General features: G+C 69.3%; 1 protein-coding gene across 1 annotated transcript; it reads left to right on the top strand.

Moving 5' to 3' along the window:
• Nucleotides 1-7,404: 7,404 nt before the first annotated feature.
• Nucleotides 7,405-15,589, top strand: TFAP4 (transcription factor AP-4). The gene is made up of 7 exons (XM_084271335.1): nucleotides 7,405-7,506; nucleotides 11,314-11,479; nucleotides 12,007-12,105; nucleotides 12,526-12,696; nucleotides 12,888-13,025; nucleotides 14,207-14,365; nucleotides 14,983-15,589. The coding sequence occupies exons 1-7, from the start codon at nucleotides 7,418-7,420 to the stop codon at nucleotides 15,175-15,177; spliced, it is 1,017 nt and encodes a 338-aa protein (XP_084127461.1). The 5' UTR covers nucleotides 7,405-7,417; the 3' UTR covers nucleotides 15,178-15,589.
• The last annotated feature ends 931 nt before the right edge of the window (nucleotides 15,590-16,520 follow it).

The raw sequence follows: 16,520 nt of genomic DNA on the forward strand, positions 1-16,520 counted from the left end.
ACCCCCGCCGTCCGTCCCTCCGTCCCCGTGGGCTCGCCCCGGGGAGGCCTTTCCCAGCGGAGGAGGGCGGTGGCGGCCACCAGCCCGGCGGTGACCCGGGCGGCCGAGCCCGCTGGCCCCAGCCCCGGAGGCGGCAGAGCTTCCTCCCCCGCCGGGGCCCCTTCCCCGCCGGCCAACGCCGCTGCCTGCCGGGGCCGGGCGGGGGCTGCCTGCCGGCTCGGCACAACACGGCAAGCACCCCCCCACTTCCCAGGACATGGGGTTGGGGGGGGAACCCGGGCACCCCGTGCTACGGACAAGCACCACAGTGCCCGGCCACACCGCTCAGTCCCCACCCCTGTCCCCTCCCCAAACTGCCACCCCCATGGCTCGGCCGCCACTCATCGGGCAGGCGGCTGAGAACGGGCAGCTCAGCGCAGCAGTGAGTGCCCGACACTTGGCAACCTCATTGGCGCCTCCGGTCCCCCGGCTGTGCCTTCCCCCCAGACCCCCCGCATGGCCCGGAGCGGGATGGGGGTGGCCGAGGGGCCGTGTCTCGGGGTGGGGGGACACGGCGCACCCAGCACACGTGGCAATGGGCCCCCATCCCCACCCCACCCCGGGGGGCCCGGCCCCCGCCCTGCCCCGCCGGCGGGGCCCCCCTGCGCTGGCGGGGGTCCAGCCCGGCTCAGACGCTGAGGAATGCGGAGGAGCCGCAGGGGGCGTGGGGCCCGGCCGGGGGGGTGGGGGGGGTGGGTGGAGTAGTGGCCGGGGACCCCCCGCCCGCACCCCCCCGCGGAGATGCCCTCGTCCCGGCCGTGGGGCTGCGCCCAGTCCCAAGGTCCCACAGCCCCGCAACGTCCCCCCCTGCCCTGCGGGGGGATCATCTTCCCGAGCCCCACCATGGCCCGTGCCCGAGCCCCATAGCAGGGTCCCATCTCTTGTGGCAGAGCCACCCTCCCGAGCCCCCACGGCCACAAGGGCTCGCCCCAGAGTAGGGGGTTCTCCCCCTGCACCCCAGAGCGGGGCCTGCACCCCCGGGCTCCCTGCCCCCAGCCCTCCATCGCTCTCAGGCTCCAGCCACCCCCCGGTGCCCCACGGCCCGGCAGTACAGCTCGAGGAGAGGTGGACGGACCGATGGACGGCGCGGGGGGAGCGGGAAGCACCCCGTAGCCAGGACGTGGGAGCCGAGGAAACAGAATGGGGCCCCACGGCCCCCCCCCAGAGATGGGGGGTCCCACGGGGTGTGTGGGGGACACGCAAACGAGCTGGTCCCACCACGGCGGCCGTACCCGCACGTCTCCAGGGATGTCGTTTGGGGGGTCCCGGCGCAGGCAGCCCCAGGCAGGGCGGGTGGGGAAGGGGCCTCCCAGCGCGGCCGCGGGCAGGCGGGCGGGCAGCTGCCAAACCGCCGCCGCTCCTGGGAACCGGCCCCGCTCAGGGCCGGGGCGCCGCGGGGGCCCCTCCGGGCCGGGGCCGAGCCCGAGCCCCGCGGTGGCTTGGCCGGACGCCCTGGCCACCCCGGCACCTGCGGCCCCCGCGAGAGGCCCCTGCCTGCTGCTGCTGCCTGCTGCTGCCCGCTCCGCTCCCCCTCCCCACGGCCTCTCCTGCCCGCGCCAGGCGCTGCCAGCCCGGCCCCAGCCCCAGCCCCAGCCCCAGCCCCGCTTCCCCTCCGGCCGCCCAGTGAGCACCCCCCTATCCTCCCCCGCCATGCCAGTCCAAACCAGTCTGGCGCGGCGCTGGGACCCGGGGCTTCCCAGGCCGGGCGGGGGCCGCCGGGCCGGGGGTAGCGCCTTCCCCCGTCTCCCCTCCCAGCCCCACTGGCCGGGCTGGGGTCCCCGGGAGCCATCAGCCTCCCCCCTGCCCCCCTCCCCCCCCCCCGCTGCCCAGCCAGCTGGCAGGACGGGGGGGACCCGGGGTGACCCCGGTGCAGCCGGCGGGGTGCCAGGTCTCCGGGCCACCTCCTTGCTGGCACGGCTGGGGTGTCCCGGCCGCACCCCCCCCCCCCCCAGCTGCGGCACAAAACCCGCCAGGAACAGTGCGGGAACGGGAGGGGGGAGCGGGGGGGGGGGCGGGGCAGAGACTCCCCGGCCGCACGGTGGGCTCGGGGATGGCGGCGGTACGGGATGCCACCCGCAGCCCCGGAGAGGACGGTGACCCCGGAGCTGGGCGGGCCGGGAGCAGCGCCAGCGCCGCAGGCAGGGCTCAGCCCCCCCGACCCCCGCTGCAGGCAGGGGTCAGCCCCCCCGGACCTCCCTCCCCCTTCCGCCGCGGCGGCACGGCTCTGACGACTCTTGGCAGGGCTGGCGGCAGCGGGCTGGCACAGTGGCGAAGGCCGGGCAGCCCCGGGACCCCCCTGTGCCGGTTGGAAGGGGGAGGGAGGGGGAAAAAGGGGGGCATGGGTGGGTGTGCAGGATCCGGCCCTGCCGTCCGGGTCACCGCCCGCACCGCTGGCAGGACACAGGACTCCGCGGGACCCGCCGCCCCCCCCCCCGTCCCCGTCCCGCTCCGGGCGGCGCTGGCACCGCCGCTCCCCGCCAGAGCCCACGAGTAGGTCGGGGGGCCGCTCCTCGCATCCCCAGCCTGTCACCCCCAGTGTCGTGTGGTGTGTGTCCCCCCGCCGGCAGCCGGCACCCCACACCGCCCGGGCTGATGGCAGCCCCCAAGGGAGCGGCCACGGCTCGGTCCCCACGCCGAGACCAGTGCCACGCGTGGCGTCTGCGGGGAACCCGTCGGGGGCCGAGAGCAGCCCCCTCCCCGGTAACAGCCCCGCGGGGGTGCCAGCAGCCCCGCACCCTGCCACCTCTGCCTGGGGACACGGCCCGAGCGGGCGGGGACGGGATGGGGCTGGTCCCCATCTCCCCGTGGAACCGGCCGAACTCGGTAGCGTGGCGGGCCCGGGCTGGGGGGGACACGGGGACCCCGGAGGAGGGGGGATGCGGTCACGGCAGGGTGACACAAAGGCCCGGGGAAAGGGAGGGGGCCACTGGCAGAGGGGTTTCTCCGCGAGGGGCGGGAGCCGAGCCCCTGCAGCAGTTTGTGGCAGCGTTCGGCCCCGCTGCTGGCACCGGGGGGTATCACCCTGGACAGGCCATCAGAGCCCCCGACACCACCACCTCCCCAAACCCTGGTGCCGGCGCAGCCTGGGCACCCCTACCTCACAGTTCAGCCCTCCAAGGCCACAGAACCGACAGGCCCGGTGAGGGGCGGCACCGCCAGTGTGGGGCCAAAGACCCCCGAGACGGTGGGGACATTGGTGGGTCCCCGGGAGGGAAGGGGGGAGGGGGCCCGCAGCCGCGGAGAGCCACCCAGCTCGTCCCCATCGCAGCCCCCCACCCCACGGCCAAGGTCAGGACAGCCGCCCGGGGGAAAAAGGGGGTGACAGCCACCCCGCAGCGCGCCCCAGGCAGCGGGGTGTCCCTTCTCTGCACCCCCGTGTCCCCCGGGGGAGCCCCACGCTCACGCCGCCTTCCCTCTCCCCCCTCCCCCCCCCGCGCGGTGCCCGGAGGCTGCGTCGGGACCACGTCCCCCTCCCAAACCGGTCCCCCCACGCGGGGCGGGGGCTGCAGGTGCCCGGCCAGAGACAACCCCCCCCCCAGCCCCGCGACCCCCCCCCTCCAACCCTCCCCGGGTAGGGTCCCGGCGCTCCCTTCGGGGCGGGGAAAGGAAAGGGCTTCCCAGGAGGGTCCCCCCCGCTCCGGTGGCGGCAGCAGCATCCTCACACCTCCCTCCCTCCCCCCCCCCCCCCCCGCCTCCGCTCCGCGGGCGCGGCGGCGCGACAAAGCGCCGGTCCCCGGTGCGCGACCGTACCTGCGGCGGGGGCTCAGCGCCGGCGGCAGGCGGGGAGCGGGGTTTGGCGGAGCGGGCCCCCCCGCTGCCGGGCCGCCGGGCCGCTCCGCCACATCTGCAGGGGCTGGGGGCGGGGGCGGCGGCGGCTCTCTGCCCCCCCCCTCCCCGGTCCCCCGGGCGGCGGCGGCGGAGGGCGGCGGCGGGGCGGGGGCTCTGCCCGCCGTGATTTATGGCCGCCCCGCACCGACCGGCCCGGCCCCGGCTGCGGGCGGGAGCTGGGCGGGGGCCGGGGCCGGCCCCTCCCCGCCGTGGGGGGCACCGGGGGGCACGGCGTGCGGGGGGGGTTGAGGGGGGCGGACACGACACCACCGAGGGGGGAGCCCCGCCCCGTGGGGGGGGACACACACGCACGGACACGCGGGGACACCACACGCGCTCCCTCCCCCCCGCCCCCCCTCCGCAAGGTCACCCCGGCGCTGCGGCAGAGCCGAGGCCCCCCCTTCCCCCGGGTGTGTCCGTGTCCCCCCCCGGGGACGTGGCGGGGCGGGGGGGACCCCCGGCGGCGGCGCAGGAAGCGAGGGGCGGCGCCCACCGGAGCAGCCTCCCCGCCCCCGCACCGGGGACGACGGGGGGGGGGGGGGGGGGTCTTCACACCGGGGGGGGGTCGGGGGGTGGTGGGATCCCCCTCCCCGCAGAAGCGGCGCCGCCCGGCGTCTACGTGACGTCACCGAGCGCGGCTGGCGTCACGCCTGGCGGGGGCCTCCGCATGACGTCACCCTCGGGGGGGGTTGTCCCGGGGCGCCGGGGCCGCGGCTCCTTCCGGCGGCAGGATGTGGCGGGGCCGGCCCGGATGCTGCAGCCCTCACCGGGGGGGGGGGGGTGGGGGGGTGGCGGGGGGGGAACTCCCTCCCCGGGGCCCGCGGGGTGGGGGGGGGCACTGGCCCGCGCGGGTGGCCGAGGGCGCGCCCCGCCCGTGGGGATTTTGCGGGTGGGGCGCAGCTGCCGTGTCCTCAATAGCCCCGCCAGGAACGGGGGGGGGACGGGGGGGACGGGGGACGGACACGAGTGGGGGGCAGCAGCGTCCTACGCGCTTGGCCGATGTCATCCCCCCCCCCCCCACCCCGTGGGGCTGGGGTGGCAGTGGGTGGTTTTGGGGTGGGGGACCCGCTGTGCTTCTGACATTCCTGCCCCAGGACGGGGGGGACACACGGGGGGCAGCGCGCTCTGAGCAGGGTGGCCGAAGCCACGCCCCACCCGTGGGGTTTTTGGGGGGGGAGCCGCTGTGCCGCTGTTAGGGACCTCCTCCTCCTCGTCTTCCTCCTCCTCCTCCTCCTCCTCCGGGGCCGGTGGCTGCAGAGCAGCTGCCAGCGCGGGGTCATCCTTTGGGGCGTTTTTGACGGCTTTCCCCCGAAATGGGAGGAGATGTGAACCCCGGCACCTTTGTCCCCCGCCCCCACCCCCCCAAAAGAAATGGTGCGGTTTCGGGGACTTGGGGGGGGGTTCAATGCCACCCACGTGGGTGGTGGCCCCGGTGGGGCTGGGGACATATGACGGTGATGGCAGGGTGGCTCTGTGTCGTCGTCCCTCCCCCCCGTCGCCCTTCACTGGACACCAATGTCACCTCACTCTGCCAGTCCCCAAATCCTCCCAGATGGGGGGCACAGCCCAGCCCCCTCTGGGGACACCCCATCCCTTGCCACTCACAGGCAAAATGCGAGCAGGGACAGCCACCGGCACGGTTTTGGGGACCCCTCCCACTGTTTAGCAGTGATGTGGGAAGCTCCGGGGGGGTGGGGGGCAATAAGGCACCACAGCGGAGGTTGGGGGACCCCCCCCAGTCCCCCCAGTCTCTGCACCGAGCAGCTGGGTGATGCCACAGCCTGGATGGACCACCACCAGAGCGCTGCCTGCCAGCCCCTGACCCCCAGCCAGCCAGCGGGGGGACGGGGACGGAAGGGACCCCCAGGCATCCCCCCGCCGTGGGGGAATGCCGCAGCCCCCGCGGTGAGGGTGAGGCCTCACCTCCCGCAGAGGGATGGGCAGGGGGCCCACCGGGACAGGCAGGGACCAGGCAGAACCTGTCCTGCCAGCTCCGGAGCGGGGCTGGGCTGGGGGGCTTGGGGAGGGGGGAGGATGCGCCCACCCTGCTCTGCAGGGCCGGATCCTGCCCTCCCGGGGTGCCGAGCTATCTCCAGGACCTCCCTCGGTGGGTCACCGTGTCCCCCTGCTCTAGTGGCCCTGCCCCCACGCAGGAAGTGTGGGGAGGGGGGCTGTGGGTAGGGGGTGGTGGGGATTGCCTGGGCCCCTACAGCGCCTGGGGGGTCCCTGAGTCTCATGTGCCTTCTTCCAGCAACCATGGCCCATGTCAGCCCCCAGACCCCCCTGCAGCTCCCAGACCCCTCTGCCATCTCCCATGGCCCCTGCCAGCCCCCCCTGGAGCCCCAAGACCCCCTGCAGCCTCCAGGCACCCCTGCCAGCTCTGTGCCCCCCTGCCAACTCCCACATTAGTCCCCAAAGCCCCCTGCCCCCAAGCACCCCCATACAGCAGAGTTGGGGGACAGCACCACAGGATGCTGGGCGGTGGGGGGAACTGGAGGGCTGCCAGACCCAGCTGGGGATGAGATGGGATGGAAATGGGGATAGGAATAAGGAAAGGATGGGATGGTATCAGAAGGGGGCAACGGATGGGACAGGGATAGGACAGGCCAGGATGGAATCGGATGTCAATAGGGCAGGATAGGATGGTGTAGGGTGGGATAGGATAGGATGGGATAGGGTAGGATAGGTTAGGATAGGAATAGGGCAGAATAGGATAGGATGGGATAGGATAGGATCAGATGGGATAGGAATATGGCAGCATAGGATAGGATGGGGCAGAATGGAGCAAAGGCAGGATAGGATGGGAACAGGATAGGATGGGATGGGAACGGATGAGTTTGGACACAATGGAATGGGATGGGGATGGGAAGGGGACAGAACAGGATGGGGTAGGATGGGGTCAGAGTAAAACAGGTCAGGTTGGGATGGGATGGGGATAGGGTAGGATGGGGTGGAATAAAATGTGGTGGGGATAGGACAGTTCGGGATGGGATGAGATGGGGCTAGGGTGGGGTGGGATGGGGTAGGATAAGACGTGGTGGGGACCAGACAGGTCAGCTTGGCATGGGGTGGGATAGGATAAGCTCGGGCTGGGGCAGGATGGGATGAGGATGGGACGGGGACAAGAGAGGCCAGGATGGGATGGGACAGGGCGGGATACGATTGGAACAAGACAGGTCAGGATGGGATGGGGCCAGGGCTGGACGGGCTGGAGGCAGGACAGGGACGGGACGGGATGGGGACGGGACAGGTCAGGGCGGAACGGGACGAGGTAGGACGGGAGAAGCTCCCACACCCCCGCGTGGGGGGTGGTGCCGCGGACCGCTCCCTCCGCCAGCCCCCCCGCTCCCCCCTCCCCGCGCCGTCCTTTGTTTACATGGGCCGGTGGCTGGCGGAGGCGGCGCCGCCGGGGGCGGGCAGGCGGGCGGGGGGAGGCGGCGGGCGGGCGGGAGCCGCCGCGCTCGCACCAGCTGTTTCCCGCCTTGAGCCGCAGGCAGAGGCCGCCGGAGCCGGGCCCGGCCGTTGCCCCCCCCTCCACCGCCGCCCCGGCATGGAGTACTTCATGGTGCCGGCCCAGAAGGTGCCGTCCCTGCAGCACTTCAGGAAATCCGAGAAGGAGGTCATCGGCGGGCTCTGCAGGTGGGGGCGCGGGGGGAGCGCCGGCTCTGGGGGGGGAGAAAGCCGGGGAACGTGCGTTTTTTAGGGGTGGGGGGAGGTGTTGGGGCGAATTTGGAGGCGGGCGGGGGGCGTGGGGCGTGTGTGTGGGGGGGGGAAGCGCGGCGCGGCCGCCGCAGCCCCACCGCCCGCACGTGGTCCTGGCCGCGCACATGGGGCCGGGCGGCCACGCGTGGCCGGGAGGGGGGAGGCGCCGCCCGCCCGCCCGCCCGCCCGCTCCCCCCTCCCTCCCCCCCCCGGGCCCCTTCCCCCGCGGGGGCGCGGGTGGGTTCTGGAGGAGGGGGTGCTCGGCGGAGTGCGCGGGGGGGGGTCCGGCGGGGCGTGCGCGGGGGGGGGGGTGTGTGTTTACTGCCGGGCCTGGCCGTGACTCTGCAGCCCTCCCGGAGGAGGCGGGTCGTGGCCGAGGCTGCCGGGACATGTAGTGCGGGGAGGCGGCGGCACAAAGCCCGGGGACGCGGAGGGGGAGCCCCGGCGGATTGCGGGGACCCCCAGCTCCCCCACCGCCCCCGGCCGGCAATAGGGCTGGAGCCGCAGGGCCGCTGCGAGCCGGCGGGGCCTGGCGGGGAGGCGGTGGGCGGGCGCGTCCCTGCCACGCGTGGAGGCGGCCCAGGCCCCTGGGGGCCACGCGGGGCGGCCCTCGCTGCTCCGGCACCCGTGGGGCGGCACAGGGTTCCCGCGCCACCCCCTCCCCGCCACACACACACACACACACACACACACACACACCTCCGGGCCCTGCCCCGCCGCGGGGCGGGCCTGAAAGGCCGGGCCCTGCCGCGCGTGGGGGGCGGCCCGGGCCCCTCGGGGCCCCGTGGGGCGCCCCGGGCCCGTGGAGTCCCTGCGAAGGCGGCTCGGGCCCCTCCGGGCCCAGCCCCGCCGCGCGGCGGCCCTCGGCAGCCCCAGGCCCCGCTACACGTGTGGGGCGGCCCCGGCCCTTCGGGGCCCAGCCGGGCCGTGGGACAGCCCAGCCCCACGGGGTGCCGCGGCCCTGCCCCGCGGGCCCCGCACGCTCACCCGGGGGCGGGGGGGGGGGGGGGGGCGGTGGGCGAAGGCTGCGTCCCCGGTGATGCTTGGGGAGCACCCACACCTGCGGCCCCCGGGGGGTCCGGCCGCGGGGCAGGGTCCCAAGGTGGTGGGGCGGCTTCACCGGGGTCCCCCGCCTTGGTCTGTGCGGGCGGCTGTGACCCGGGTGGGAGGGCGACTGCCTGGGGCAGGGAAATGCGGCCACCCTGCCCGGGGCTCGGGATTGGAGTCACCCCACGCCCACCCCAGGCACAGGTCTGAGCGCTGAAGGAGCCTCACCGCCTTTCTGCTGCCCGAGCTGGGGGCCTGGGGTGTGCTGGGGGCCAGCCTGCCTGCCCGTGGGGGTGTACCCTGCCTCTGTGGGGGTGTACCCTGCCTGTGTGTGGGTGTACCCTGCCTGCAAGCTTGGTGAGCCAGGGGGTGCCCTGCTTCCAAGTTCAGGGACGCCCTGCCTGTGACCTCAAGGAGCTCAGGGTACCCTGCCTGCAAGCTTGGGGATGCCCTGCCTGTGGAGCCGGGCCTCCCCTGCTTGCCAGCACAAAGCAGAGCAGTAGATGTGGGCAGCAGCGGCCAGAGCGGGTGTCTGCTGTGGGCCTGCCAAGCCCCCAGCCCGCTTGCCAGCCAGTGGCAGCATGGCAGCAGTGGCTCTGGCACCCCTGTGGGTTTGTTTCTCTTGGGGTTGGGGCAGGCGTGACGTCCTTGCTGGGCTGTGCCAGGGTGGGATGGACCAAATCCCACTTGCCCGACCCAAACCCCACAGCATCGATGGGTGGCAGGGACATCTCAAGGGCCTCTCTCCTACACCAGGCTCTGGTGGGTGCCAGCTGCTCCCCTGCCTCTGTCCTGTCCCATCCCTGGCAGTACTGGGTGCTAGGGTGGCTTCTGAATTCACATGGTTGTAACCCCCTTTCCATGTGTAGCTGTCACTTCTCAGGTCTCTTCCCAGGAAGAGCAGCTGGGGCAGGTTGCAGGAGGTCTGCCGGCGAGGAAGCAGGCTCTTCCTCCTTCCCCACCAGTTAAGAAACTGCTTCCGTGCTGCCCAGTCCTGGGCCTCTCCACCTCATTCCCTTTGCACAGCCACGGCCAGTGGCTCAACATCCCAGAGTGGCACTCTGGCCACCTCCCTGGCCCTACCAAGCATCACTGTGCTGGGGAGACACCCTTCCTGTGCGAAGGGACAGTGTCCCTGAGACCTGCCAGGGTTTGGAGTGTCTGGGGGATGGCTTGGGGGGCTGGGCATTGGCGGGAGCAGGGAGATGGATGATGGGCACTGTCAGATAGGAGCCCAATGCCACCATCCTGCTGTGGGCGGCTCTTGTTCCATGCAGAACGTGGCCCCAGGTGGGACAGACCCCCAGGCACCCATCCTGGCTCTGCAGCCCCCGGGAGCTGCATGGGAGGGACCCGGTGCAGTGGGTGCTCAGCACCCAGCACCAGCCTGCACCAGGATGCTGCCTCAGCAGCTGGGACCAACATCTTCTCTGTCTGCCCTGGGCTGTGCTGGGATCCTTCCCCAGCCCTGTGGGAAGGAGCACCTCTCAGAGGAGTTGTGGTGCGTTCCCCGGTCACAACAGATGATGGGTGGCCTGGGAGGCTCTGGGCACTGTGAGGTGCCCCTTAAACCTCCCAGACCTCCATGGTTTCCTCACAGCTTTGCCAGGAAGGCAGGGTGCTGTGGGCTTTGCTTTCCAGCCTGCTGTCTAGCAGGATGGTCCCATCTCCTTGTCCTGAAGCCACTGGGCACCTTGGTGGGATGCTGAAGCTGCCTTATCTCGCCAGCAGCCCAGCCCTTGTGTTTAGTCTTCAGTGCCTTGTGGCATCGCCGGCGCCCAGACTTGCAGCTGGTGGGTGCTGGGTGCTTGTGTGCACCCTGGGAGAGCAGAGGGGAGGTGAAATGGCCGGCGGCGTGGCAGGGGCTGCTGGTTGTGGTGGTTTGGTGGAATGGCCAGCTAATGCCCTGGCACTTGGTAATTGCTGGAGGCAGCTGCTGCCCAGCGGGCTCGCTGTCCCCATCATGCAAAACCCTTGCCTGGATTCAGTCCTCCTGCTCCCCGGGCTGGCTCAGGGAAGAGGTGGGATGTGGGTGAAGGAGCTGGCCCCCCATAGTGGGGGGTTTTTTTTGGGTCCTGTGCTCCAAAGCCACGGTTGCTGGCTAGAGTCCTCCCCACCACCATCCCCACTTGTTGCCGGTGGCGTTGCTGGCTCTGGGACGCGTTTCCTGGCCCATCTGTGGGGTGAGGGCGCAAGGGGTGAGGAGGCGGCAGCAGGAAACAGGCGGGAGCTGCGGCTTGGGGTGGGACGGGGGCTTCTCTGCTGGGAGCTGTCATCTGGAAGCCATCAGCAGGGCGGGAGGGAGGGAGCTGCCTTCCCGGGGCCACACACGCCGGCCGGCCCCACGGAGACCCAGCCGGCCGGCCCGCAGCCTTCCCCGCCTGCCCAGGGGTCTCCGCTGTGCCTTCCCTCCCCTCGGCTCCCCTTACCCAGGCTTGGCAATGGGCAGCTCGTGTCTGAGCCTGGCAGAGCTGGGGGGCTGCAGCTGGGCTGCTCTCCAGTTGATGTGTCTCCCAGAGCTTTGGGGAAACCCACCCACTCACTTTTGTATTTGCCAGCGCCGTGACCGTCGTCCTCGCCGTTGGTCCCTGTCCCTTTGGTGGTTCAGCATCCTTAATGCAGAGCGTGGCTGGGGCAGGGGTGAGCCAGTGGCAGGGGTGTAGCCCTCTCCTCCCTAACCCCGTGCCTCCCTTGCAGCTTGGCTAACATCCCGTTGACTCCGGAGACGCAGCGGGACCAGGAGCGGCGGATACGCAGGGAAATCGCCAACAGCAACGAGAGGCGGCGGATGCAGAGCATCAATGCTGGCTTCCAGTCTCTGAAAACCCTCATCCCGCACACGGATGGGGAGAAGCTCAGCAAGGTGAGTGGGACATCACTGGGGCCGGGGCAGTGTGGGATGCAGGTGCTGGTCTGGCACATGGAGGCCTTTGGTGCTGCTGGTCGGGCAGCAGGGGGCTGTTGGAGTACTCGGGGGTACTTGTGTGTGTTAATTCACTGATGGAGGTGCCTTGTGGGGACTGTTCCTTGGTGGGAGTGGGTGTGCGTTGCTAGTCTGGTGTCCCTGAGCAGGCTGGGTGTGTGTCACAGGGCTCCACACCCTGGGAGCAGGGTGGCTTGTGGCGAGGTGGCCTGGCTGCGGAGGGGAGCAAAGGGGCAGCACGGGGCAGCTGGTCAGGTTCTTGAGATGGTTGAACCATGAGGTACACCATGGTGGAAAACCCAGGGGAGGCCCTGGGGTGAAGCAGACCCTGGATGGAGATGCTGGGGCTGGGCAAAGTGCAGTGCTGCTGCCTCATGGGCAGGGAGGGAGCTTGGTAGGAGGTGGGGGGCTGGGGGAGATGCTGGAGCCTCTCCTGCCTCAGCGTGCCCCTCCCGGCTCTCCCACAGGCAGCCATCCTCCAGCAGACCGCCGAGTACATCTTCTCCCTGGAGCAGGAGAAGACTCGACTACTGCAGCAGAACACCCAGCTCAAGCGGTTCATCCAGGTAGTGCCTGCCCCAAGGACAGGACAGGACAGGGCAGGAGGGGGCAATCCTGGCTGGCTGGGGAGGGGACATTGTCACTGTTCAAGCCAACATCCCTTCCGTGGCAGGGGCAGAAGGGCTGGAGTCCCATTTTGGGGGTGTTGGGGTCTGGCCTGGTGGCACCTCTGACTCTGGAGTGGCGCGGTTGAACCTTCTGGGGTGTCACAGTGTGAGAAGCCAGGGTGAGGGACAGGAGGGTGGGCACGCACAGGGTGTGGGACCCCACCCACCCCATGTCGATGGAGGCAACGGGGAGCCCCTTCTCTGCCAGGAGCCATGGTGGGAGGTGGCTGAGGGGGCAGCATCATCCAGACAGGGTCCAGATGGCAGGAAGAGCATCGGGGCTGGTGCCCGTTCCCTGATACCACATCCCCACTGCAGGAGTTCAGCGGTTCCTCCCCAAAACGGCGACGGGCCGAGGACAAAGATGAGGGCATTGGCTCTCCGGACATCTGGGAGGACGAGAAGGCCGAGGATCTGCGGCGGGAGATGATCGAGCTCCGGCAGCAGCTGGACAAGGAGCGCTCGGTCCGCATGATGCTGGAGGAGCAGGTGAGACCCGGCGGGGCCGGGACCGGCGTGTGTGGGGCGGGCTCGCCCTCTAGCGGGCTCTGCCGGAGCCCCCCCGGAGCCAACGGGACCTCCTGCTCCTCTGCACCCTCCCCGCGGGGTCCCTGCCCCGGGGGTGCCGTGCCAGGAGCAGGCTGGGCTCCCCACCCACGTGCGGGCTGTCTGTGGTTCAGGTTCGCTCCCTGGAAGCCCACATGTACCCCGAGAAGCTGAAGGTGATCGCGCAGCAAGTGCAGCTCCAGCAGCAGCAGGAGCAGGTGAGGTTGCTGCACCAGGAGAAGCTGGAGCGCGAGCAGCAGATCCGAACCCAGGTGAGTGTGTGGACGCTGCCCTGGCCCCCACCCCTGGCCACAGCCCACCTGTGGGAATGCCCCGGGTGCCTCTGCCCCCACCCTCACATCAGCGGGCTGGGCATGAGGTGTTGGGACAGTTGGGTGATGCTCTCAGCACCTCCCGTGTTGTGGGGCTGCTGGGATGGGCGGTGGCAAAGAGTCAAAGTCCCAGCAGAGCTCTCCTCCTCCTCTTCCTCCTCCTCCTTCTCCTCCTCCTCCTCCTCGGGGAGCTGGGAGGGGGTTGACACACAGTCACCCTATGGGCAGCCCGTGTTTTGGGGACACGATGCAGCTTGGGCTGTGCCATGGTGTGGAGCCAACCCCATCTCTGGGGGTGAGGCTCATCTCTCACTGGGTGACTCCTGCTGAGTTTTGGGGACCTGCAAAACGCTCCCTGACACCTGCCAGGCTGGAAAAGGCCAGTGGGCAGGCTGGAGGCGGTGCTGCCAGGCAGATGGGGCAGGCTGGACATGGTGCTGCCGGGCAGATGGGGCAGGACTGCGTGGACAGGAGCCTCTGGCCTCTTCCCTGGCACGGTTGGGTTTGCAGACAGTGGGGGGAGCCTTAACGCCAGCCTGGTGTGAGGAGGCGAGCGCAGTGCTGGCACCCAGTGCTTGCTCACTGCCGTCCTCGAGCTCAGCCGAGGGGGCCCACTGGCCTGGAAGCTTCAGAGGGGGGAGAAAACCCAGCTTCCTCCCTCCTTTGGCTTCTGTGGAGCTGTGTTCCCTGTGGGATCCCCTCTGGCTGCTTCCCAGGGAAGTTCAGCCTATTTCTAGGTGACTTCTCCTCCTGCTAGGGCAGATCTTCCCATGCCCTGTTTTAAAACCAGGGTCTCCAAGGGGCACAGTGGGTTCCCAGCTGTGTGGGTCGGGGCAAGGGGAGGGCTGGTGCTTAAAAGCCCAAATCTTTCCCCCCTTGGGGTACAGGGAGTCCTTCTTGTCCTGCTGTGTCTAAGTGAGGGTGACAGCAGCTTTCTTTCAGTTGGGGTCCTCTCACAGCCACCTGGGACAGGTGAACTGGAGCAGCCGAGCCGCTGCTTCAGCTTTCCTGGGCTCTGGAGGGAGTCTGGGCTCTGCAAACAAGTGTGATGCTCTCCCCATCATCCCAAGTCTGGGTCCTTGCTGACCTGGGGGGGGGGGATTTTTGCTTCTCTTCCCCAGCTCCTGCCATCACATGCTCCCCCAGCGCCCACCCACCACCCCACCGTGATTGTTCCAGCGCCGCCTCCCTCCCATCACGTCACCGTGGTCACCATGGGCCCGTCCTCAGTCATCAACACAGTCTCCACGTCCCGGCAAAACTTGGACACCATCGTTCAGGTAAGGGGGGGACACAACACACACAGGGAGGGGACACAACACACACGGGGGGGGGACACAACACACACGGGGGGGGACACAACACACAGGGAGGGGACGCAACACACACAGGGAGGGGACGCAACACACACAGGGAGGGGACGCAACACACACAGGGAGGGGACGCAACACACACAGGGAGGGGACGCAACACACACGGGGGGGGGGACACACATGGGGGGGAGGGACACACAGACACAGGGAGGGGGGACACATGGGGGGAGGGACACACAGGGAGGGGGGACACACATGGGGGGAGGGACACACAGACACAGGGAGGGGGGACACACACACGGGGGGAGGGACACACACACAGGGAGGGGGGACACACATGGCGGGGAGGGACACACGGGGTGGGGACACACAGATACAGGGAGAGGGGACACACACAGGGGGGAGGGACACACACAGGTGGGGACACGCACATGGGGCGGGGGGCCACACACATGGGGGGACACACACGGGGTGGAGGGACACACACACAGGAAGGGGGGACACACACACTTGTGGGGGGAGGCTTGGGGTGGATGAGGGCGGAGGGACACCGCGTCCTGATGGCGGGTGGCTGCCCTTGGCAGGCGATCCAGCACATCGAGGGGACGCAGGAGAAGCAGCTGCAGGAAGAGGAGCAGAGACGCGCCGTCATCGTGACGCCGGCGCGGGCCTGCGCCGAGCCCTCTGCCTCCGACACCGCCTCCGACACCGAGGGCAACGACAGTGACTCCATGGACCAGAGCAAAGAAGAGCCCTCGGGGGACGGGGAGCTGCCCTGACACCCCCTGGCCGGCAGCTGGGGAGGGGGGCCGGGGCGGTGGGGGGGAAACGGCAGAGAATACGCTGAAATTTTTACAAAATACGTCGCGATTTTGGGTCTCTTTTATGACCTTTTTCCAATACTGTAAAGCAGAAGCGCTAGAAGCAGGCAAAGGTCACCCTGCAGCTCCCAGGGGGGCGGCTCGGGGCAGCCATAACGGGACACATGGGGGGGCTCAGGGTGCAGCGGAACAGCAGCAGGGGGATGTTAAGGACAGGGGAGGGTGCAGCCCCCCACCCTGTTTTACCACACAACACCCCCTCACCCCCCTCCCCGCTGACCCACGGGGAATCCTGCCGTGCTGGCAGCTGCCCCACTGTTCCCGATGGTGTTCCCTTGGGATGGGGCCTTTGGTTGGGATCTTAATTTGTTTGGGGTTTTTGTTTTTTTTTTTCCTCTTCTTTTGTGTTTTTGGGTTTTGTTTTTTAATTAAATGTTCGTTTTTTAAAGCAGGGGGGAGAAGTCAAGTGACACGGCAGCAAGTGTGGGACAGACACCCCCAGCTTTGGGGTACAACCAGCCCCACCACGGTTTCCAACAGCCCTCCTGGGGCAGGGAAAACCCTTTTGGAGAGTCCAAAAAAGTCCTGGGGTGATGCCATTGGAGCACAGGCAGGAGGGTCGGCACGTGCCACCTCCCAGCATGTCTAACACCCACCTCCCCAGCGTGGCGATGGCAGTTTGGGGACCCTGTCCCCGTCCCCATCCCACTCCCTTCCCTCCTTGAAGCACTTAATCCTGTTTTGTGGGGTCTGGCAGCTCCGAAGAGCTTTTCTATTTCGTGATTGTGTCGCTTGGGTCTGTTGTGGTGGGCTGGGAGGGTGGTGGTGGTGGGGAAATCCCCATTTTATCTGCTCCCCCCATATACCCCTGCTGCCCCCCCTGCCCGGCTGTAGGGTTTTAGGCCAGTTGTGTGTAGAGCCTCGGTGGTATTTGGTAGGTTCCCCCCCAGCCACAGCTGTTTCTGGGTTCCTTTCCTTTTTTGTTTTGTTTTGTTTTGTATTTTTTTTACGATTTTCAGGTCTTTGTGTTGATTGAGAAGCTATTCTATTTTGTTAAGAAAGTGGAAAAAAAAAAAAGAGGCTCGTGCCTTTGTAAAGAAACAAAATAAAGTTTGTACTTGGTTTTTTAGAAGCTCAGTCCCTGTGTTAACCTTTGGCGGGGGGACACACAGGTCTGGCCCCTGTGGGACACTGGGCACTCACTGGGGGGTGTGGGGAGGGCAGGGGAGTGCTGGCTGCATTGGGAAGCGTGGGCAGGAGGCAAAGGCAGAAGGATGCTGGCCCTGGTGGGGTTTCCTGCT

Source organism: Gallinula chloropus (assembly GCF_964237585.1).
Source record: "Gallinula chloropus genome assembly, chromosome: 15".
NCBI lineage: Eukaryota > Metazoa > Chordata > Aves > Gruiformes > Rallidae > Gallinula > Gallinula chloropus.

What these genes read in the sequence shown, in the direction of transcription:
- TFAP4 (XM_084271335.1), top strand. Translation starts at nt 7,418, where the DNA reads ATGGAGTACTTCATGGTGCCGGCCCAGAAGGTGCCGTCCCTGCAGCAC. An exon ending in AGCTCAAGCGGTTCATCCAG is followed by an intron (nt 12,106 to 12,525) that starts GTAGTGCCTGCC and finishes TCCCCACTGCAG; the next exon opens with GAGTTCAGCGGTTCCTCCCC. An exon ending in ACTTGGACACCATCGTTCAG is followed by an intron (nt 14,366 to 14,982) that starts GTAAGGGGGGGA and finishes TGCCCTTGGCAG; the next exon opens with GCGATCCAGCACATCGAGGG.